The 25,976-nt window shown below is 38.1% G+C and overlaps 2 protein-coding genes and 1 pseudogene across 3 annotated transcripts in view; 1 reads left to right on the forward strand and 2 right to left on the reverse strand.

Annotated features, from left to right (window-relative positions):
• The window catches only part of LOC143667035 (olfactory receptor 13C9-like), a 713,098-nt gene that overhangs the window by 245,725 nt on the left and 441,397 nt on the right, over positions 1-25,976 (reverse strand). The window lies entirely within an intron of this gene.
• LOC143659292 (olfactory receptor 13C3-like) lies at positions 8,696-9,652 on the forward strand. Its single transcript, XM_077132100.1, has one exon. The coding sequence runs from the start codon at positions 8,696-8,698 to the stop codon at positions 9,650-9,652; it is 957 nt and encodes a 318-aa protein (XP_076988215.1).
• Positions 14,211-23,703, reverse strand: LOC143655794 (ubiquilin-1-like; annotated as a pseudogene).

Below are 25,976 nucleotides of genomic sequence, written 5' to 3' on the forward strand. Positions count from 1 at the left end.
CCTGCTTTGAAGGGTCATGGTTACAAAATAAATATCTGGGAGGGCATCAAGAAATCTTAACCACTATAAAGGAGTTGGAGTAGATGGAGAGAATAATACCCACTCATAGCTGTTTCAGTAATCCTGTATGGCCAAAATGAAAGCCTGATTGAATGTGGTATATGACAGTAGATTTACAGGAGTTAAACAAAATAGCACCTCTGTTGTATGCAGCAGCCCCAAACATGGCTGGTTTATTATAAGAAATTAGTATTCTGTATCAATATCATTTGTATTAGATCTTGTTAATGCTTTCTTTAGTAAATCCCTAGGACAATCAAGGCCACCTGCATTTACTTTTACTTGGGGAGGCCAACAATGGACTTTTATTGCACTACTCAAGGCTAAGTACACAGTCCAACCATTTGCCATGGTCTCAATGCAAAGGATTTGGCTAAATGGAAAAGTCCCACAAGTGTAACTCTATTTTATTATATTGATGATGTCATGTTAACCCGTAACTCTGTTTCAAAATTAAAAGAAACCTCAGGCTCATTGCTATCTCACTTTGAGAGTCTGGGATAGGAGGTCAATTGCAACAAGCTGCAAGGGCTTGTCTGCTTTGAAAATTCTTGGGTGTTGTATGGCTGGGTAGAACAAAAAACTATACCTTCTGCTGTAATTGATAAGGTGCAATGTTTCCCCATAAACACCTAAACAGCAAATTGCTTTCTTGTGGTTGTTGAGATATTGAAAACATTGTGTTCCTTATTTAGCTCAAATGTTTAAACCTTTGTGTTTTGAGTGGGAAAGGTCATCCCTGGGAATGGGATACCTCCCAACAGGCTGCTTTGAAAAGATAAAAAGGGAAATAGCACAGACACAAACACTGGAGGGCATAGATCCAGACCTACTCTGTGAGTTGGATGTAGCCAGCACTGATATTGGCTTTGGGAGAAACAGCATTCTAAATGAATACCTCTTGGCTATTGGTCAAAATTATGGAAAGTGGCAGAACTTAGATACAGTCCCCTGGAAAAGCAAATGTATGCTGCATACAATGCCATATTGCAAGTGGAGGGACTGATACAAAGATGCCCAGTTACCTTGAAAATGGCTATTCTTATTCAGGGATGAATAATTGAGTTTCTGAGCCATGCTCTGGTAGTGTCCAACTGAGCACATTGACCAAATAGAAAGCCTACCTGCTACAGTGCAGTATTTTCAACACCAGCCCTCTGAATGCAGAAACACATGAGATTCTCAGACCAGTGTCTTATATAGAAGATTCAACAGCTAAAGTTGCCACCCCTTAAATAGCTGTTGAGATGCCCACTATTGAAGGCAGGAGTAGCTTTCCAAGTCTGTTGAATCTGCTAATGGGCAGCCTCCCACATGGACAGCTGTGGCAGTATATTCCAATACTGATAGTATATGGTGGGAACTGGTGCTATGCAAAGCAGTCAACGGGATGAATTAAGAGCAGTATGGATGGTGATAGTACATAAACCAAGAGAAACACTAAATATCAACTGCTGGGCTTTTACAATGACTTCATAACCTGGATGGCAACCTGGAAGCAGCAACAATGGACAGACATAGATTGCCCCCTCTGTGGACAAAAGTTGTGGAAAGACATTTGAGACATCTGCCAATGATGAAAGATAACTGTTCATCATGTCCCTGTCCATACTCCCAACGCATTACTCAGGATTGTGGAAGTAAATGCACTTGCATGAGCATGGGGCAGCACAAATGAAACCAGGGAAGTGGTGGAATGGTTTCATTGGAAAAGTGAACACCAAGGGTATCAAACCCCATGGCATCTTGCTCAGCAGTTCCAACTGTCAATCATGCACCAGCAGTTAGTGGAAAATCTCTAGAGAGTGCACTTTATTCTCCCTGCATTGATCACATTGGTTACCACAGTAGATGGGACATATTGGCCCATCACAAATCCTGGTGATCCCATGGTAGGTGAATTACATCGGTCTCCTTCCACTGTCAGGAGGGAGAGGTATGCTTTTACTGCTGTGGACATGGCTACAGGACTGTTGCTAACTTTCCCGGTGGGGAAGGTAAACCAACAGGCCACCATTTGCTGTTTGGAGGAAGTAATCACTCTCTATGGAGTACCTACACAAATAGACAGTGATTGAGGGACTCATTTCACTGGGCAAATAACCCAATTATGGGCCATGGATCAGGATATCGCATGGGCATTTCATTTACATTATAATCCCGTGGGTGCAGGCCTTATTGAAAGAATGAATGGCATCTAAAGGAACAGTTGAAAGATGATTAAAAAGGTCCTTGTAACAGCGGACTAAAAGGATCTACCAGGCCTTAACTTGTTTGAATGCAAGCCTGTGGGCTGCTGCACCTGCTTCCATTGAAATGTTAATGGAAGGACCCCTGCAGGCCCTGAAAATACAAATTAAAGAGCCAGCTGCTTTACAGCCAAAAGAGAAAATGATAATAATTTATTGTTTCCTGTACCTCAGATCATACAAAACAGGGAGAATGAGGTGCTTTGGCCTATGCGGCCTCGTGGTTGGAAATTTTAAGAAATCACTCAAAATATTATAATCTATCATTTATACAAAATATAGCTTTTAAAATTTTTATCACCAATCTGGGGACCTCTTATTCCCATGGGAACCTTATGCATGTCTATGTGGACCCTTCTTATGCCCAGATTAACAACTGATATAGCAGTAGAGGACTATCAAGATTTGGAGGGGGAGAATATCTGATATTTAAAGCTTCCCCATAAGATTCCTTTGCCTGATACCTTGTTGTCAACTAATGGAACTCTAGCATGTTTATTACTAGACCAGCAGGAATTACCCTTTATTGTTCCCCACAAATATCTTTCTAGTGTAGCATCTTAGCAAGTACCATCCTAGAGTGGGCTTCAGCAGCAACTCATGCCCACAATGGAATCCATTATTGGGTTTGCAATGACTTACCATCCTAAGACACTACCAGCCTTCCTTGTACTGTGACCCCTACAAATTGGACTGGGTGAAACACCCTGCTGGCCTAGAAGAATTCAATGTATCAGAAAATTTGGAAAAGAATCTTCTCATATAAGACTGAAATTCAACTACCATCTTATAATGGGACCAGGGCTTACATCTCCTCCATTGTTCAGAACTGCCGAACAAGCTCCAATCTGTATTGAGCTGATGGTAGAATTTAAACAGTAGACCTTGTTGGCCCTGTCTGTGTGGACCAACTTTTATGTGGGGTGGCTACCCCCTAAATTGTGTAATTTTACTGTTAAGCTACAAAACAAGAGTCTTTTCCCATTGGCAAGATATTTCCCACCAATATGGGGTGTATCCTGCCCCTAAGAAATGGCTATGGACCCATGGGCAATATGGTTGGCCCTATTTACGCTAACATATACAGTAGACAAGACACTGTACATAGGGACAGCCCCATGCCCCCCTACATATATGATTCTTTAGCCCATACTCCTAGTAATTGGGGAAATAGTTAAACACACTCCCTGTAGTATTATCCTTTAACCATTCTTGCACGAGGTAGTCTACAATAGTTACTGAAAAACATGTGGCAACTTTAGCCAATCACACTGCCTCAGCACTTAATGTTCCAAATACTCTTGCTAAATGAAGAAATCACACATCTTAGGAAAGTAATTTTACAAAATAGAATGACCTTAGATATCATTATCGCAGCACAAGGTGGCACCTATGCCTTAATTAATGTGCAGTTTTGCATATATATTCCTGATAACTTGCACAATGTTTAATAAGTTTTGAATCATATGCAAGAGCACATACATAACTGATCAATTATCAGTAGAATCCATGTCAAGTGTATAATTCCTTTTCTTGGCCATTGTAACATCTCTTTTTGGGGTTGTTATCTTTGTATAAGGGGCTCCTAGAGTTCTGTTGTTTCTCATACCATTATTGTGGAATATGGATGCAATGTTTGTCCTATAGTCAGTGCAGTCTGCTGCATGGGGGTGGTGGGGACACAGAGCCTGGCCCCCTACACATAGCCACCTCCCGTGAGGTAGGGAGGTAGAATGTACAGACAGTATGGTAAACGAAACATTAAAACTCCCCTCCCTTGATCACTGTTGATAACAAATCTCCAGACATCTGTGTCATGACACCCTGCTGAAACCCTGCTCTCATAATCAATGAAATGTCTTTGTCCAAAATCCTTATAAGCTGTCCCTTGTCCTCCCTGCCCTTGTACAGGGCCCTGACTTCTTTTTCTGGACAGCCATTACCAGGAAAGATTTGTTTGTAAGTCCCAATGAAATCCATGCCTAACTCTTTGTGTTAGTTTGGTCTTAGGGCAGTACTGACTCAAGCTCTTCAAAAGCAGGGTTGGCACATCCCAGAAAACATTAACTTTTCCTTAAGAGTACAGATAAAACAAGCAAAAAAGTTTAACAACATGTTTTTAACTTATGGCAAAACCTGTTTCATTTTACTCATAATACCTAAGATAATTTTTTCATACCTAGCATTTGGTTTTAACTTTCTTTTGGTAAATATATTTTGAATTTAAAATCTCTCACATTTCATAAAGATTGTTGGATAAATATTTGTCCTATTTCTTAAAGTTACATGACAGGCAGATTTTCTTTCTTTCTGTCCTTTTTTCTTTCCTTTTTTAAACTCTTGTTCAGCACAACTTATTTCCAACACCAATCTTAATTGGATCTGTGGGACACTGTCCCTGATGCCACAAGTTTAGCCATTCTACACATCTCTCACTCCAACTTTAAATTGCTTTGGGGAGTTGGGGAACAATTACAATTGCTGTTGCATAACAGATATTTACTCTTCTACATCTGCGGAATCTGGCATCATTTGTTGAACTTGATCTTAATTGGGAATGCTGACATAAATATTAAGGCACTATTAACTGATTCTTCCAATGGGTGAAAATAATTGATCAGTTTAAAGGTAAGTTCAAAAAAACATGAAACTGTATCTTTCAATCTATAACTGAAAGTTTTATTATAAATATGAAGTTGTCATATGAATAACTTGAGGCAACACAACTGTGAATTTATTATTACCAAAATCCATTTATTATTGTTATTATTAATATCTATGTATGCCATTAATCCATACAACTATTTTGACATGCTAACTGACATTTTATTCACAATAATCCTATGAGAAAAGTAAAACAAATATTTTTATGACTATTTTACAAATGAGAAAGCTGAGGCACTAAATTATAGCCCTGAACTTTGATCCTAATTCCCAATAGTATTTCACTGTTCTAAATCACCTGTTGAAATGCATATTTGGTTTTCTTACATTTATTAGACTGGTGACCCTCTATATAAAATGTCATTTTTCTAGTACTAACTGAAAGATATTAATTATTATTATTATTTTCAACTCAGAGTCTGTGGCAAATGAACAACTGGGGCATATTAAAGTTGTCCTGATCATGGGATTAAAAAGTACTGTACAGGGAAATTGCTTAAGAGTCTCAAAAAGTTAAGTATTTATCTAATCATCAAAACCCAAGTATCACGTGAGGCCACTGAGCTAGACAATAATTGCAGGGGGATGAGCAAGACAAACCAGCTCCTTCCACAGGCCTCTTGCTGTCTCACAAAATGCAAGATCAGCAGCTTAAGGCGCTGGGAGCAGAACAAAACAAAGGTATCTGGGAAGGCCTGATTCAAGATGGGTTTGGGTTGTTGAGGGGATTCCTGCCTGGGAGGGGAAAACTTGGAGCAGGTGGCCTGGAGGAGCAGTTTAGGTGGCCTAAGCTACATGGTAGTACAGCTCCGTGGAAGGGGAGCCAATGGATTCTCCGGGCCTGGATCCAAAGGGGTTGGACCTGAAACACTGTTACGTTTCCAAGTAAGTTGATGTGTTTTTACCTTTCTTCTGTTCACCTTCATGACCAGGCTCCCTTATCTAAGGCATCTGCTGACCAATTTCTGGACCGCACTCAGGGATAACTTTCATGACTTATCGTCCAGTGTAATTGGAATGTGTGTAGAATCATTTCACAGGAAGTGGAGTTTTCTCAGGTTTATGATTGACTCCCACAGCACGGAGCCTTCCTCCATCATAGGAGGTACCGAAGCCTTAAGACCAAGATATTCTCTTTCTGCACTTGTTAACTGAGTACAGTCTTTATGAGCTCCCTTTACATATGGCACTCGCTGACTCTTCTCTGTTGTTGGCATATGACTTCTATACAGGCTTTAATACCACCTCTTAGGCAAGGAGGCAGGGGAAAGAGCATGGGCTTTGGGTCTTGCCTTTGCCCATTATTAGTCATGTAACCTCAGCCAAGCTAACAGGATTTCAAGATGAATATCTGACACATAAAAGCCTGCAATAAAAGCTGTTTGAATAAATGAAAATGAAGGGTTTTGTAGGTACTTCAGATCTTAAAGTGGAAAATAAAAACTGAAAATCCCTTGAAGTTCAATTTTGTCGTCTCTGAAATATGGATCCAACATTCCCTCAATTGCCTCTCTCATCTAAGTCAAATGGATTCTATTCTTTAAATGATTTTTTGTCTGTATTGAGAATCCCTGCTGGCTTCTGACTTGAGGCATTATATACTGTAGAGAAAGTTTTTCTGTTTGTTATCACATGAGGAATTGAATAAGAGTGGAGTAGTGTGTGCTGACATTTATTTTCAAAACTGTTAGCCCACAAGAACCCTAAACTTTTAATTTTGGTTAACCTGAAAATAGGTGGTGATTTGGGAAACTTGAATATTCATGTACCAGTCGACTTAATGATGACCTCATTAATCTAAATGTTTTCATTCCCTATGTGACTTTTCTGCTCATAAAATTGCATTGTACAATGTTAAGTTTGGAGGGGAGCCTGAGTCACGGGGTTTAAACACTCACCCCTCTTTGATGCTTTCTAAAGTGGGCCTCTTCCCCATAAAAAGAACTGTCCATATTGGCTTGACTTTTCAACCTTTACCTACACCTCCTTTATTTATCTTCCCAGATGTGCTTGTCCGACACTCCTCCATAGAAACTTCCTTGTCCAAATAGGAGGAAACGTCAATCTGTTTACTACCTAACTTTGCTCATTCTGCTCTCCACTCTGAGATACTTCTCCTCCTCTCTTCTCTTTTGCACCTGTCTAATCCTTTCTTTACCTCCAGATTGAGCCTAAGTCAAAAACTGTTCCTGAACTCTCCGTTAATTTGTTTACTTTTCATTAAATTGTTTCTAGGAATACATATGAGTCACATAAAGTAATTTTATTCTATATCAAATTGTCCCACTTGTAGTTTTCCTGTTTCCCCCACAAAATTGTGAACTTTGTCATGGCAGTCATCTTATTTGCTTCTTTTCTTACTCTGTTTGGAATGGGACTGGATCTGAGGTAGGGTATCAGTAATATCCCATGTAGTGGTCTAACAAAATTTAACTTACTTTAATAAAACCTGATTTTCAATAATATTTTTTTCTGAAAGGTACTGAACAATGAGATGTGACCATGATATTTGAGGTAAAACATAAAATAAGTATGTTCTTGGAAATTTTACAGGTTGTTAAGATAATCCATATGATAAAACAAAAGATAAACCATTGAGGTAAAAAATGTCCAAATTATCCACCCACTCATTACAGGTAAACTAAGGTCTTGCTACTCAAAGTGTGGCCCCATTTCCAATAGATCCAGCATCCCTTGGAAGCTTAAAAGAAATGCTCACAGATCCTGCCCTAGAATTTGGAGTTTGGCAATATCTCTATGTGATATTAGCATTTGAAATTTTGAAAGACTGAAATAATTGATTCATTTCATTATTCCTCCAAGGCCAAGTTTCTAGATATTCTTTAGAGGGAAGACAAAGTACAATAATTTGTGGTGCTGTGGCCCTAAAGAGCCCTAGAATTTGTTGGCAAAGATCTGAGCTTCAAGATCCCCTTTACACCTATAGGCTAGATAACCTTGGCTGCATACTGTCTTTCAAATTTGAAAAATAAGTGAGCATTAAAAAGAATAATTGATTTGTATTATTTGGTAAATTTAATGCATAAAGCATAAGATGCTATACATATGTACACACACTTAATATGATTACTCTTTTCTCAGGTTGATTTAAACAAATACATTATCAAGAATTACTCTGAAAGTATGGAATATACTACATACTACATACTGTTCTCCAAAGATTGTCCATCATATACCTGCTGTGATTTTACCCCGAGAAACATAAATATTAAGACTGAGCTGTTTGTACAAAACACAGATAATTTTGCCCTTGAACAGACATTAAATTGTAATGTAGTTCAATTCAAATATCAAACTTCTAAGTTAATTATGAAGTCAGAGTTCCAGTCTTTACAGGGTTGCCTTTTGCCTTCACTATTGCCCACTGATGACTTAAAGTTAGGCCTGTAGTCTGTAACATTCCAGGGATTTAGAAACCTCAACTCAAGACTATGCTATGGACAGCAGGAAAAATTACTTCTGAATTTGTTTCTGATTGTATCTTGACCTCCATACATTATCCATGGGCACAGAAACTCTCAGCTTCCTAATATCAGTGTATTCTCCCCACAGATATTGCTGCAGGAAACCAAATGACATTTTCTAAGCAAGCATTCCTATTATTCACTTTACACTAATATTTATTCAAGACATCTGTTATATTCGTCACTTCACAGTGAAAATTTTATTGTAGGTGTTCTTTGCCTTATGGAAGCTGAGACATGGTGAGTACTAACCAGACATTTGTAGGAGAATTCATTCTTCTGGGTCTTTCTGGCCATCCAAAACTTGAGATCACATTCTTTGCTCTAATTCTTATAATGTATCTAGTGATTCTTACTGGCAATGGGGTTCTCATCATAGCAAGCATCTTTGACGCTCGTCTTCACACCCCCATGTACTTCTTCCTGGGAAACCTCTCTTTCCTGGATATCTGCTATACATCCTCCTCTGTTCCCTCGACACTGGTGAGCTTAATCTCAAAGAAAAGAAACATTTCCTTCTCTGGATGTGCAGTGCAGATGTTCCTCGGATTTGCCATGGGGTCAACAGAGTGTTTGCTCCTTGGCATGATGGCTTTTGACCGCTATGTGGCCATCTGCAACCCTCTGAGGTACCCCATCATCATGAGTAGGATGGTGTATGTGCTGATGGCTTCCATATCGTGGTTGTCTGGTGGAATCAACTCAATTGTGCAAACAGTTCTTGCTATGCAGTTGCCTTTCTGTGGAAATAACATTATTCATCATTTCTTATGTGAAATCTTAGCTGTCCTCAAGTTGGCTTGTGCTGATACATCCCTCAATGTTACCACCATGCTGGTGTCCAATGTGGTCTTCCTGGTTCTTCCACTGCTGGTCATCTTCTTCTCCTACGCGTTCATCCTCTACACCATCTTGAGAATGAAATCAGCCGCAGGGAGACGCAAGGCCTTTTCCACCTGCTCCTCACACCTGACTGTGGTGATCATATTTTATGGTACCATTTTCTTTATGTATGCAAAACCCAAATCTCAAGACGTGCTTGGAAAAAGCAAGATGCAAGCTTCAGAGGGGCTTATTTCTGTGTTTTATGGAGTAGTGACCCCTATGCTAAATCCTATAATCTATAGTTTGAGAAATAAGGATGTAAAAGGTGCTGTGAAATATGTGCTGAGTATTAAACCTGTTAGCCAATAAGACCAAAGGAAAATATGTTCACTGAGAACTGTAATTTGCTATAAATTCAGCTTCCAACAGATTTTGACCCAGGTCTCACAAAGACAAGGAATTCCTTTAGAATAATATTTTCAGTGATATTTGAAATGAGGGTTTGTAGTGTACTGTGTGTCAACATGCTATGGATAACCCACAAACTTTGGAAATAGAGAGATGAGGGTACGAATTCTGACTATCCAACAAATGACCTAAATAATAACAGACAGGCCATTTTTCCTTTCTAAACTGCCACTCCCTTATGTGGAAACATGGGACAAATAAAAACAAATTCCTAGTGTTAGTGTAAAGATTCATTAAGTTGCACAAAGTCCAAGCATTCATTTTTCCTCCCACAATTCTAAGGATGCCAACATCTCATGCACATGTTTTTATCGGATTGAATGCTTCATCCGCAAATACTGATTGAAATAATTCTCATTTGTATATAAAAAGTTGGTACAATGTTGCTTCAATTTAGACATGTTCAATTCTTGTTGATTAAAGATCTGAAAATTAACAATTTTAATATTTAAACTGTTCTCTGGGAAATTGAGGAATCTCAAAAAGTATGTAACCTATTATTTTGTCATAAATAATAAAGATTTTAGAAAATATTGTTTTAGAAAATTCCAAAAATTGTAGAAAAGTATAGCTAAGAAAAAAATGTCAACTTTTGCTATCTCCTACAGATGACTACCATTAAAATTTTTGTTATTTCTCTCACTAATTTGGAGTTATAAAATTCATCATGTTTAACACTGATTTTCTTTTGAAGTACCGTGAACACTTAAGAGTTGTTACTTTGAAAGCCTGTGTGTGTTCAACTCTTTAAATTTTCAAGGATGTATTCTAGAAAATAAAATTATGAGGGCAGGTAGAAAGATTTTTTTATTTCTCTTGCTCAATTATCACCTCACCCCCAAAAAATCAATCATGGCAGCTACTGTCAATGATACTACAAGGACTTCCCCAAACCTTTAAAACTCTGGTTTACGTGTGTCTGTGTATCTATATGTGTAAAAACTTCATTTTGAAAATGTTTAAATGATCACAAAAGAAAGATAATACTTTAATGAAACCCATATGTCAATCATTTATCTTACTACCAGATAATGGTCAATCTCATTTTATTATGATGTCTATACACTTATACCCCTTTATTTAGATTATTTTGAAGAAATATAAATCATATATATATATTTCATTTCAAATAATTCCAGACTTCTAGAAAAACCAAAAGAATCATACAAAGAATTTCTTTTAAGCTTTCTACTAGAACATTCAAATATTAACATTTGCTTTATCCTTTTCTCTCTTTACATACATACATACATGCCATGTACACTATTTATTTTTGAACTGTTTTAGAGGAAGATATAGACATTGTAAACCATTGTATATTTCTTAAACATTTCATAGGATATTTCCTAAAATGCATTTCCTAAAAATAAAGACAGTCTTTTACCATAATTAGAATACAATTATCAACACAGTTATCACATAAAATTATATGTAAACCAAAATGAAATGTCAATATATGTTATAAGCTTTTTATTAGGAAATAAGTTCAGACTTGCAAAAAAAGAAAAGAACACAGAAGGAGTGCCAGGGTAGCTCAGTGGTAGAATTCTTTCCTGCCATGCGAGAGACCCTTTGATTACAGGTCCATGCACTTTCCCAAAAACCAACAAACAAAAAATTCAATAAATGGTGCTGGAATAACGGGATAGTCACATGGAAAAATAATGCAATGTGAACCTGCCATACAGCATCCAAAAGAAAAAAAAATAAAAGAAGCATAGTAACTTCCCCCCATGGCAGCATCTTACGTGACAATAGTTCAATAACAAAATAGGAAATTGACATTGGTTTAACACTGTTAACTGACTACAGAAAATATTATTTTCATGTACAAAGAATTGCCTCATACTACCCCTTAATATTTGCATGCCCTGCCCCTGCTAAACACTGTTTTTCAAGTCTATGGTCAAGAATAATGTTTTATTTGAACACAGTATGCTCGTTAATTTGCATATTTTCTATCACTGCTTTCATGCCACTACAGCAGAGTTGTAGTTGGGACAGAGACACTGAGCCCCGCAAAACCTTAAATATCTACTACTGGGCACTTTGGAGAAAAAGTTTGCTGACTCAATTGAATCCATAATCTTTATTCAGGTTTCACCAATTTCCCAAATAAGCTTTTTGTAGGATTGAAGATTCAATCCAGGATAAAGCGCTGCATTTAGCTGTCATATCATATTTGTTTCTTTATTTGTACTGGTTCCTCAGCCAGTCCTTGTTTTCCTCATCTAAGCATATTTGGAGGCAGATTATTTGTAGAATTTCCTTTGAATTGGGTTTGTCTAGCATTTCCTCGAGATAAGGAATCAAGTTATGCAATTCTTGGCAGAAATACTACGGAAATGAGTTTCTACTTGTGGTCCCTGTCAGTGCCTTCTACTAGGAGACACATGATGTTGATTTGACTCACTACTGCAAGTGTTTGCATTGATCACAGGATTTAGGTGATGATGATGAGATTTTTCCTCAAACATGACAATTTTTTCTTTGGTATTTATAAGTATCTTGTGGGAACTTAATTTGAAATTATGTAAATACCTATTTCTCAACAGATTTGTATGACCAGGTTTAGCATCAATTGGTGAATCTTATTTCACCAATTAATTGGTGATTAATTCTTATCGTAGTTGTCACCTGGTTATATTCTAATTGCATTGTTTTCTATTATTTCTATGCAGTTATTCATTGACATTTTATTCAAAGAAAGAGCTGTCCTTTTTAATCCATTTATTTATGTTTCCATTAATATATTAAATCTATTTGGACTCACAATTTCTTATTTTATTCAATAGGTTATAATCTATTATTGCTATTATTAATGCTGATATTCAATTTGCCCTGGATTTTGCTAATACACCCTCCCAAACTGGCTTCTGTGTTCTTTTGACATGTACCCATCATTCTTTGAGTACCCTAACTTTATTACAAAACAAGATATTCTATGCTCATCTTATACTTTCCCCTCTCAAACCTCAGTGATTGTCATTTCTCCTAGGGTGTTCTTTATTTTAATGGAGCGAGAACTCAGAAACAAAGATTTGTGCACTAGATGTGCTCATTTCTATGTGTGCTGCTTATTTTTAATATCTATCTATATAGATTCATATAAAGCCATGAGCTTATATTGATACATTTAAATTCAATCTAACTAAAAGTTTCACTCTATTTTTCCTCATTTTGAATTTGTATCTTCCTTTTCCAACAGTGAGATATTTGGAAGCAAAAAGTGAATGGTGAGAAAATAAAAATCACCAGTGACTTAAAAGCCAAGCATCTATCAGAGATCACACAGGCCTGGGAAACATTCGATTTTATCCCAGAGTATACTTTTATTAAAATTGTGCCATATGCAGTGGAGACTCATAATGGTCTCATTTTAATTGTGGGGTTAAAGTAGCCCTACAGAAAAGACTTTTCTAGATTTGCCTTAAAAACTGTTTTAAAAATCCAGAATGGATAATGCTAACATGCAAAAGCTTTAACTGCCTGCCAGAACAAAGTACACCAAACCAGCATTCTTTCAAGGAAGACAACAAAAACCAGCATTCAACAAAGTAAAATTCACAGTATCTACCATCTAATAAAAAAGTTATTCTGCAAAGAAGCAAGCTGGAATAATGTAGAGAAAAATCAGTCAATAGAAATGATTGAGTAATGACAGAGATAGTAGAATTATAAGGCAAACAATTTAATGAGCTGTTATAAATTTATAACCAACTTCAAGGGAGATATAAACATAATGCCAAGGGAAATAGAAAAAAAGATCCCAAAAATACAATATATGAAATTTTATTGAATAGGTTTGATAGAATAGAGACAGTGAATATGTAATGATCGTACGCAATAGAAAATTTACTAAATGAACTAAATATACTTCAAGGACTGAACATGAAATGAACAGAGATTCAGTGAGCTGGAAAAGAATATGAGATGGTTTATCATATATGTAAACAAAGTCTAAGAGGAAGGAGAGGGAGAGGGAAGAGCAGACAAAATATTTTAAGAAATCATGACTGACACTTTCTAAATTTGATTAAAGATATAAAGCCAAAGATCCAAGAACCTCAGGATAACAAAGTCAGCGTAAGCATGAAGAAAATCTCAACAAAAGACAATTTAATCATATTTTTAAGAACCAGTGATAGTGAGGATATTTTAAAGAAGCCAGGGGAAAACAGACACATTAAATACTGAGCAATAAAGATAAGAAAATAATGCAGATTCTTCTCAGAATCTATGCAAGTCCTACCAGTGCAATGACATATTTAAAGTGGTGAAAGAAAATAAAATCCATAAATCCAGAATTCAGTATGCAGTAGAAATATGCTTCAAAATGAAAGCAAATTTGGCACATTTTCAGTAAAACATAAACATGTAATATCTTTACTCATCTTTTTAATTCTTAAGGTGCCCCCCTCGATTTTTTTATCTATTTTATTTTATTTTATTTTTTGCTTCTTTTTAATGCTTTCATTCTACATAAATTACTACCTCAGGCTAATGTTTAAAAAGCAAATAAACTGGACAGATGCAGGACAAAAATCAGTTCACCCAACTATAAAACGGTGCTGTTTTTAAAAAATTACAATAAATGCAGAATGTTGGATGCATGCAGTAGTCTTAAATGGGAAAAGAAAAAAAAAACCATTGATTCACACTGTTCAAAATAAACAACAAACAAAAAACCCACACAAAAAGAAAAGCCCACACATCTTACTGCATGCCACCTTAAAATGTATCATATTGGGTTTGTTTATATAATAGCACAGAACTCCAAGAGTCTAAGTGAAATAAAGCAGGTATTTAGCACAGAACTCCAAGAGTCTAAGTGAAATAAAGCAGGTATTTTAAAGATTAAGGGTTGTTATCAAAAATAAATTACATTTTTTCAAGATACAGAAATGCTGCTATGATGGCTGGGAACCCAATAACCTTTCAAAAGCCGCATTGATATCACCTCCTGTTACTATTAGTGCTTGCAAGTTTGCTTCACGGTTCAAAAATCCCATTGCACTGAGCTGCTCCAGTTGTTGCTGAAATCTGTAGCTTGGGATGAGGCCAGGGGCTTCCGTTGCTATGTCTGCAAGCCCTGTTGAATCTGTAACAGGGCTTGCCTTGCTCTAGGGTTTGACACTGCTGATGTGTGTCAGGATTCTGCATCTCCTACTCCAGGCCCCAAATTTGGTGCAGTAGTGCTCTGCCCACCAGTGCCCCTGGAAGTACTGCCACCAGTGCCACCCGCAGTGCTGGTGGTGCCACTGGAAGCTGATGAGCTCTGGGAAGCCGGGGAAGCCCATGGATTGGGTAATGGATCTCTATTCTCTGTATGAGAAGGCTGACTACCTTCACCTGATGATGTATTGCTCACTGTGGAAGCAAATGGATTACCACCCAACTGCTCTTGTGCAGCACTCAGCACTGGTTCTTGAATATCAGTGCACATGAGCCGTAAAGCATTATATCCCCCTGGAATGCTTTCCAGGTTACTCAAAACTCGGTCCTGGTTTCACATCATTGCTGGATTCCTGGCAAGTTCCAGGGTCTAAACCGAAAGGGTTACTAGGGGCAGAACCAGATATGGAGCTACTATTAGGAGCAGATGATGTGGTAACATTGCTTCCAGTGGTGTTTGTTTGCTGAGCTGAATGAACCTGAGGCCTGTTTTGTGTTTTGATGACAAGGTGAACAGTAAGTACATCATGAATTCCATGCTGAATCAAAGTATCTTGATTTTTTAAAATTTTTCCAGCATATATTAACACAAGTTGGTCAGTATGCAATTTGAAATGTTTAGAGATTTCTTTCTTGAACTGGCTCGTTTACGCTGCGGCCGCACCGGCGTCCATGGACCAAGGTGAGCGCAGCCTCCCCGCGCTAGTGGCTTTGGGCGAGTCCTGCACAGCCGCGCGTGAGCTCCATCCTCTCTCTATTTTATTTTTTAAGTAATTATTTTCTATTAGAGAGGTTGTAGACTTACAGAACAATCATGCATAAAACACACGATTCCCATGTACCACCCCACCACCGACACTTTGCATTGATGTAGAACATTTGTTACAACTGATAATAATATATTTTTATAATTGTGCTACTAATTAATGTCCACGATTTAACTTAGGCCTCACTGTGTTGTGCAGTTCCATGATTTTTTTTTTTTAATTTTTATTCTATTACCATGTGTTCTAGTTTGCTAGCTGCCAGAATGCAATATACCAGAAACGGAATGGCTTTTTAAAAGGGGAGTCTCATAAGATGTTAGTTTACAGATCTAAGGCCGAGAAAATGTCCCAATTAAAACAAGTCTATAGAATTGTTCAATCTAAGGCATCCAGGGAAAGATACCTTGGTTCAAGAAGGCCGATGAAGTTCAGGGTTTCTCTCGCAAGTGGATTGGCACATGGCAAGCACAGTCAGGGCTTCTCTCTCTCATCTGGAAGGGCACAGGGTGAACACGGCATCATCTGCTAGCCTCTTCTCCTGGCTTCTGGTTTCATGAAGCTCCCCAGGAGGCATTTTCCTTCTTCATCTCCAAAGGTCGCTGGCTGGTGGACTCTCTGCTTCATAGTGTTGCTCTCTCTGAATCTCTTTCATTCTCCAAAATATTTCCTCTTTTATAGGACTCCAATAAACCAATCAAGATCCACCCAAATGGGTGGAGACATGTCGTCCCCTAATCCACTTTAACAACCATTCTTGATTAAATCACATCATCCAGGGAGATGATCCTATCATAGTTTCAAATATACAGTATTGAATAGAGATTATTCTACCTTTATGAAATGGGATTTATATTAAAACATGGCTTTTCTTAGGGGGCATACTTCTTTTCAAACCAGCACACCATGCATACAATATAACGTATTTGTAGCAGATTCAGATATACCTTTCAGTGCTGCTAACTGTCTACAATGTTGAGCTATCATCGTCACCATTTATTACCAAACACTTCCATCATTCCAGATAGGAACCCTATACATTTTAAGCCTTGTTTTCCCGTTTCTTATCTGCAATCTACCCCCCCACCATCCCCTGGTAACCTATATTCTAGATTCTGACTCTATGAGTTTACTTATTATAATTGTTTCAAATCAGTGGGTTCATTCAATATTTTAAAGGATATTTTTACTATATGTAGAATTCCAGGTATGAAGTCTTTTTTTTTAATGGTTTCATCACATTAAAGACATTGTTACATTTCTTCTGAGTTGCATTCTTCCAATGAGATGTCTGCCATCAGTATGATATTTATTCTCTATATGTAATGATTTCTTTCTCTGGCAGATTTTAAGATTTTCTTTTTCTTACTGATTTTCACACAATTTATTAGGATGTGATGAAGTGATTTATGTGTGTGTGTTTATATGTTTATATTGTTTCTGGTTTGCATAAATAAATATTATTAAATACTTAAATAAGTAAGTATTTATACAGATAGTTGCTTATCTGCTAATCCCATCACCTCTGTCAGTTATGAGTCTGTTTCTATCGATTAGCTTATTTCAGGGATAATTTCTCAACTTTTTTGCATGTTCGTAATTTTGTTTAGGGACTGGCCGTTTTAAATGTTATGTCACTAAGGGATGATTATTTGATTTCCCTTTAAAGAATTCTGTTTATTTCCTGGCAAGTTACTTGCTATTTACACTGATCATTGTTTGAGTTTACTAAGGTTGCTGGAATGCAATACACTAGAGATGGATTGGTCCTATTAAAAGGGACTTTTTTGAGAAGATGGCGGCTTAGTAAGACGCGCGGATCTTAGTTTCTTCTCCAGGACAGCTACTAGGAGAGTAGAAACAATACAGAACAGCTCCCAAAGCCACAACAGAGATAAAAAAGACAGCGTACCCCATTCTGTAACGGTTGGCTGGCTGAGAGAAGCCGCTCGGGTGAGATCAGCGAGGCATGCGGGCTTCACCGGGCGGGGCGGCAAGCGGCCAGAGTCACTCCCTTCCCCCTTCCCGGGCCGGCTGGGAGAATTGGAGAGGCGGTCCCCTCAAACCGTGGCAGCTGGTGCCCACACCACGCGCGGCCCCCCCGGAACAACTGAGAGAATTGGATCGGAAATCCCCAGGCCGCGGAGAACGGTGACAGGTGGGAGAGGCCCCTTCCAAACCCGTGATTTCCCGGGAACGTGCACTCTCCCAGGCGGGCCGCTGCCGCTGGCGCCCTCCCGCCACGCTTGTCGCCCCGGGCCGACTAGGAAATTTGGATGGGTGCTTTCCCGGGCTGCGGCGGCCAGCGACCCTCCCCGTGTTCGGACCCCAGGCCGGCTCGCACTCTTCCAAGCTGCTTAGGCTAGCGAACCTCCCAGACGGTGAGAGTTTTCCAAAGTTAAAGGTCCCACAGCACCTTTTACTGGTGGGACCCGCAGACAAACGTGTGCCACGAGCACCACCTACTGGGCAGGATAAGAAAAACAGAACCCAGAGATTTCACAGAAAAATTTTCCAAACTTTTGGATCCAATACCCAGGGAAATCTGTCTAAATGCGCAGACGCCAACAGAAGATAATGGATCACGCTCAAATAATTGAAAATATGGCCCAGTCAAAGGAACAAACCAATAATTCAAATGAGATACAGGAGCTGAGACAACTAATGCTGAATATACAAACAGAAATGGAAAACCTCTTCAAAAACGAAATCGATAAATTGAGGGAGGACATGAAGAGGACATGGTCTGATCAAAAAGAAGAAATAGAAAAACTGAAAAAACAAATCACAGAACTTATGGAAGTGAAGGACAAAGTAGAAAAGAAAGAAAAAACAATGGATACCTACAATGATAGATTCAAAGAGACAGAAGTTAGAATTAGTGATTTGGAGGATGGAACATCTGAATTCCAAAAACAAACGGAAACTATCGGGAAAAGAATGGAAAAATTTGAACAGGGTATCAGGGAACTCAAGGACAATATGAAGCTCACAAATATACGTGTTGTGGGTGTCTCAGAAGGAGAAGAGAAGGGAAAAGGAGGAGAAAAACTAATGGAAGAAATTTTCACTGAAAATTTCCCAACTCTTATGAAAGACCTAAAATTACAGATCCAAGAAGTGCAGCACACCCCAAAGAGATTAGACCCAAACAGGCATTCTCCAAGACACTTACTAGTTAGAATGTCAGAGGTCAAAGAGAAAGAGAGGATCTTGAAAGCAGCAAGAGAAAAACAATCCATCACATACAAGGGAAACCCAATAAGACTATGTGTAGATTTCTCAGCAGAAACCATGGAGGCTAGAAGACAGTGGGATGATATATTTAAATTACTAAAAGAGAAAAACTGCCAACCAAGACTCCTACATCCAGCAAAATTGTCCTTCAAAAATGAGGGAGAAATTAAAACATTCTCAGACAAAAAGTCACTGAGAGAATTTGTGATCAAGAGACCAGCTCTGCAAGAAATACTAAAGGGAGCACTAGAGTCAGATACAAAAAGACAGAAGAGAGAGGCATGGAGAAGAGTGTAGAAAGAAGGAAAGTCATATGATACTATACATCGAAAACCCGGAAAAAATCCACAACAAAACTACTAGAGCTAATAAATGAGTACAGCAAAGCAGCAGTCTACAAGATCAACATTCAAAAATCTGTAGCATTTCTATACACTAGTAATGAACAAGCTGAGGGGGAAATCAAGAAACGAATCCCATTTACAATTGCAACTAAAAGAATAAAATACCTAGGAATAAATTTAACTAAAGAGACAAAAAACCTATATAAAGAAAACTACAAAAAACTGTTAAAAGAAATCACAGAAGACCTAAATAGATGGAAGGGCATACCGTGTTCATGGATTGGAAGACTAAATATAGTTAAGATGTCAATCCTACCTAAATTGATTTACAGATTCAATGCAATACCAATCAAAATCTGAACAACTTATTTCTCAGAATTAGAAAAACCAACAAGCAAATTTATCTGGAAGGGCAGTGTGCCCCGAATTGCTAAAAACATCTTGAGGAAAAAAAAACAAAGCTGGAGGTCTCGCGCTGCCTGACTTTAAGGCATATTATGAAGCCACAGTGGTCAAAACAGCATGGTATTGGCATAAAGATAGATATATCGATCAATGGAATCGAATAGAGTGCTCAGATATAGACCCTCTCATCTATGGACATTTGATCTTTGATAAGGCAGTCAAGCCAACTCACCTGGGACAGAACAGTCTCTTCAATAAATGGTGCCTAGAGATCTGGATATCCATATGCAAAAGAATGAAAGAAGACCCATCTCTCACACCCTATACAAAAGTTAACTCAAAATGGATCAAAGATCTAAACATTAGGTCTAAGACCATAAAACAGTTAGAGGAAAATGTTGGGAGATATCTTATGGATCTTACAACTGGAGGTGGTTTTATGGACCTTAAACCTAAAGCAAGAACACTGAAGAAGGAAATAAATAAATGGGAGCTCCTCAAAATTAAACACTTTTGTGCATCAAAGAACTTCATCAAGAAAGTAGAAAGACAGCCTACACAATGGGAGACAATATTTGGAAATGATATATCAGATAAAGGTCTAGTATCCAGAATTTATGAAGAGATTGTTCAACTCAACAACAAAAAGACAGCCAACCCAATTACAAAATGGGAAAAAGACTTGAACAGACACCTATCAGAAGAGGAAATACACACGGCCAAAAGGCACATGAAGAGATGCTCAATGTCCCTGGCCATTAGAGAAATGCAAATCAAAACCACAATGAGATATCATCTCACACCCACCAGAATGGCCATTATCAACAAAACAGAAAATGACAAGTGCTGGAGAGGATGCGGAGAAAGAGGCACACTTATCCACTGTTGGTGGGAATGTCAAATGGTGCAACCACTGTGGAAGACAGTTTGGCGGTTCCTCAAAAAGCTGAATATAGAATTGCCATATGACCCAGCAATACCATTGCTGGGAATCTACTCAAAGGACTTAAGGGCAAAGACACAAACGGACATTTGCACACCAATGTTTATAGCAGCGTTATTTACAATTGCAAAGAGCTGGATACAGCCGAAATCACCATCAACAGAAGAGTGGCTAAACAAACTGTGGTATATACATACGATGGAATACTATGCAGCTTTAAGACAAGATAAACTTATGAAGCATGTAATAACATGGATGGACCTAGAGAACATTATGCTGAGTGAGTCTAGCCAAAAACTAAAGGACAAATACTGTATGGTCCCACTGATGTGAACAGACATTCGAGAATAAATTTGAATATGTCATTGGTAACAGAGTCCAGCAGGAGGTAGAAACAGGGTAAGATAATGGGCAATTGGAGTTGAAGGGATACAGACTGTGCAACAGGACTAGATACAAAAACTCAAAAATGAACAGCACAATAATACCTAATTGTAATGCAATTATATTAAAACACTGAATGAAGCTGCATGTGAGGTATAGGTTTTTTGTTTTTTTTTTCTTTCTATTATTGCTTTAATTCTTATTCTGTTGTCTTTTTATTTCTTTTTCTAAATCGATGCAAATGTACTAAGAAATGATGAATATGCAACTATGTGATGTTATTAAGAATTACCGATTGTACATGTAGAATGGAATGATTTCTAATAGTTTTGTTAATTCTTTTTTTAATTAATAAAAAAAGGGACTTTTTTAATTACAAATTTACAGTTCCTCAGAGGAAAGGCAGCTGCTTTTCCTCCGAGTTTCTCTGTCACATGGGAAGACACACTGGACATCTGCTGGCCTTCCTTCCCAGCCTCTGGGTTTAAGTAGCTTTCCCTGGTGCATTTCCTTTCTGCATCTGCAAATGTCTGGGTGTGTGTTGTCTCTGAATGCAAAGCTGAGCTGTGTTGGGCTGCGCTGAGCTGCTTTTCTCTCTTTCGACTCTCCTTTTAAGCCTTAAGCTAATCAAATTAAACATCACTCATTTCAGAAGCACTCTCCTTAGCCAACTGCAGATGTACTCAGCCGCAGATGAATTTCACATGCTATTAATTTAAGCCTAAAGCAACAGAACAACTGGGCATCATTACCTAGCCAAGTTGATGCCTGAACCTAACTTCTACAGTGTCCATCCCTTGTCAACTTGACAACTATACACATCAGCTTAAACCATGCTTAATCTCTAAATAGAAAACAATAACAGACATATTCTTCTTACTTAACAATGCTCATCTGTCCTGCATACAATGCACTAAATCTTTCCATATACGAAATGCAGCTGTTTCTTCACAATATCACAAAAGCCTTAAATCATTTCAGTAACAATACAAACACAATACCGAAATAAAAAATAGTATGCAATCACCTCAAAGTCAGTTACAGGAATGGCCTGTCTTAAGGCAAAATTCTCTTCTGACTGTAAACCTGTGAACTTAGAGTAAGTTGTCTGCTTCTAATATACAGAGTAGGAACAGTCATAGGATAAATGATCCCATCACTATTGGGAGAAATTGGAAGGAAAACAGGGGTCACCAGATGTTTTAGTTTTCTGAGGCTGCTACAATGTAATATACCAGAAATGAAATGGCTTTTATAAAGGGGTTTTATTTATTTACAAATTTACAAATTTTAGAAGGCACTTGGCAATGTTTGCTGGGCCTCTCTCCCAGCTTCTGTCTGGTTCAGATGGCTTTCCCCTGGTCCAAATGTCTGGGTCTCTGTGGGCTCTGAGTGCCGAGCAGAGGTGTGCTAAGTTGCTGGGCTACAGACCTATACTGAGCTGTTCTGAACCGCAGCTCTCTCTTCTGACTTCCCCTTTTAAGCCTTCAGTCGATCAAATTAAAATGACACTCATTGTGGAAGGCACTCCCCTTAGCTGACCACAGATGTAACCAACCATATGTAAATTGCACATGCTGATGATTTAAGTCCTTAGCAAAAAGAACAACTGGATACCATCACCTGGCCTAATAGACACCTGAACCTAACCATCACACTGGACCTAAACAATTCTGAAAACCTGCAAAGCAAACTCCATTAGGTTTCAAAGTTTGAGATTCATCCTCAGAATTTAGAAAGCAGCATATCCTACCATTCCAAAGACTCATGCAGCGGCCCTGTTCTCTCCATACATTGGGATGAGGGCTGAAACATTAGGGAACATTGGGGAGACCACCTTTTCCTTGACCCAACCCTCCTCATGCATCTGGGTGGCACCCAGATTCTCTGTTATCCCCAAGGCACATCTCAATCCCTTCAGAACAACTGAAGGTAGCCGAGCTCCTCCCAATCCTCAGGAAATGTGCTCTACCCTCTCTGAGGCTGTGGAACCAGAACTGTTCCTAAGCATTGAAGTGGAAGGACCACCCTCTGCCTCTGGGACAAGCTCACCCCCTTCACATGCACAAATAGATTGACTTTCTGGGTCCCAGCTTTCTTGGCTGCAGACCATAGCTTCCATGGTTCTCTTCTGAGGTTATTTTTCCTTCACTCTGTCCTTTTTCTGTCCCTTTTAGTCCAGGCTGGCAGTGGTTCTGTTTATACAAATCTCACAAAAAATTTGTTGACTTGGCATGTAGCATAAAGGATCAAAGCCATCAGTCATCAGACAATAGGACTTTACACAAATGCTTTCTGGATAACTCCATCTCCAATCCTGGATTGTCCGGTAGTGACTAAGTGGTTCCATGTTTGGTTAAATCCTTACAGGGGGCACTATTTCCAGTGGCTCACTCTCTAGAAGTCCTGAATTTTCCACACCATCAGTTTCTGGCTTCTTTGTACCCAAAAGCTCAGTTCTTAGCTTATGCATTTCTTGTCTCATTTTACTACAAGCTATAAGGAGAAACCAGGCTGCACTTTCCATACTCAGTTTGGAAATCTTCCCAGCCAAGCACTGCAGATCATCACATTCAAATTCTCCCCTGCATCAGCACCAAAACTCAACTTTACCAAATTTTCTGCCACCTTAAAACAATCTGTAATGACACATTCCTCATTTTTGTCCATGGCCTCAACAGAAGTATCTTTAGAGTCCATATTTCCATCAATAGTCTCTTCAAAGCAAGTACTTGCTCTTTCAAGCTTCTCATAACTCTTCCAGAATCCTCCCCTTATCCATTATAAATGCCATTCCAACATGTTCAGTATTTGCAAACACAGCAGCACCCCACTCCCCTGGTACCAAAATCTGTTTTAGTTTGGTAAGGCTGCCAGAATGCAATACACAATAAATGGACTGGTTTTCATAAAGGGGATTTATTTAGTTACAAGTTTACAGTTCCTCTATCATTTGGGAAGGCACATGATGGTATCTGCTGGCCGCTGGATTCAAATGGCTTTCTTCGGGGTGTTTCTTTTCTGCATCTCCAAATGTCTGGGTCTGTGTCAACTCTGTGCAGTGAGCTGAGCTGTCCTGGGCTGCACTGAGCTGCTTCTTTCTCTCTCTGGCTCTCCTTTTAAGTCTCTAGCTAATCAGATTAAATGTCACTCATTACAGAAGTCACTTCCCTTAGCTGATTACAGATGTAATTAGCCATAGATGAATTTCACATGCTGATAATTTAAGTCCACAGCAACAAAATAATGGGCATCATCACTAGCCAAGCTGACACCTAAACCTAACTATTACAGTGTATATGAAATACTTTTTTTCTGGAAACAGACCCGAATCTTCCCCAATTCCCTACTTCTGCAGGCCCAGTAACACAATTACCCAAATTATCATTTAATGAGAAAAGTGAAGAGATATAATGACTAGAAAAAGTAAAATGAAAACAGCAATAGGTAGACTATCTTGTGAAAAAATAGTGTTAGACAATTCAATGTTAGTTGAATTAGTGTTATAAGTTCATTTAATTATATGATCTATTTTAATAAACCTAGAGTATGTAAAATAAATTGGTATAATCACTTTTGAAAACCATTTGGAAATATATGTACATATCAAGAACCATAAACATTTTCTATCACAAGCTACAAGATTGTTCATTGCTTTTGATGAAGTAAACCCACACTTAGGAATTTATTCTAAGGGGTAATCAAAAAGAAAGGAAAATAAAATATAGGAGGTTGTTCATTTCAGCATTAGCAACAATAAGACACTGATTAGAAACAATCTTCAATAAAGGAATGAATAAAATATATATTTTAAATTTACATAACAAATATTCAGTTACAATAGTTCAATAAAGAATGATGACTGTTGCTAGCTAAGGTGGACAGCTATGTGCCTAGATCTCCATGGTTCAACATGGAGAATGGAGATTACAAGTTTCACCCTGGGTAGTGACAGATAAGAATCCGCAGTACTGAGTACGATTTCTACAATGTCCCAAGCTCAACCTCTTCTTTTAATTATCCACACTGAATCTCCAAGTAATCTGATCCAAGTTTTAAATAACATTTAATACTATTTAAATAAATCCTGGTTTTAAATAACATTCATAACAGTAGCCCAGACTTCTCTAAAAGCAAGACTTGTACATGCATCTGCAGAGTTGTCATATTTATTAGACAATGTTAGAGAATATTTTGAACCCTAATATTCTCCCCCAGCCCAATCCACCCACAGCCTTTCCTCTCTCTGGATGACAATTCCATTCTTCCCACTGCTCAGGCTAAAATCCTTGAAGCCATCCTTGATGTCTCTCTTCCTCTCATATCCCTATGCAATCTTTCAGGAAATCCTGTTTTCTCTATTTTCTGAACATATCCAAAATTTGATTTATATCCTATCACCACAATTATCACTCTGGCCTGAGCTAATGTTTGTTTGTTTTTTTCAGAATTATAGCAATAGTCTCCCGAAATCTCTCTACCTCTATACCTAACCCCCAACAGATTGATCTCAACACAGCATACAGATGTTTTAAGGAAAAAGAAGTAAGCTAACTTTTTAAGGTAAAAATCCAAGGTCCCTCAATGATCTACACAGCTCTGCAAGATCAGCTTGCTACTTCTCTGACCTCTTCTCCCAGTTCTTCCTCTAACTCACTCTGCCCCACCCCCACTGGCTCCCTTGCCAATGCTTGGACATGCTAGTCATGGTTCACACTTGCTAATTTACTCATGTAATTATATAATTATTGTTTATTTTCTTTCTCTTCCCCACTCCAATATAGGTGCTGAGGAATGGAATCATTGTCTGTTCTGTTTCATGATATATCCCAAATACTTAGTAGAGTGGCTGGCACAAGATGGATGTTCAATATACATGTGTTGAATTAGTGTTCAATGAAATGAATGAAGAACATCCCCTACAATCATTAAATTATTTTTCTTCATATTTAAAACATCCAGTCTAATACTAT

Source organism: Tamandua tetradactyla, chromosome 2 (genome assembly GCF_023851605.1).
Source record: "Tamandua tetradactyla isolate mTamTet1 chromosome 2, mTamTet1.pri, whole genome shotgun sequence".
Lineage (NCBI taxonomy): Eukaryota > Metazoa > Chordata > Mammalia > Pilosa > Myrmecophagidae > Tamandua > Tamandua tetradactyla.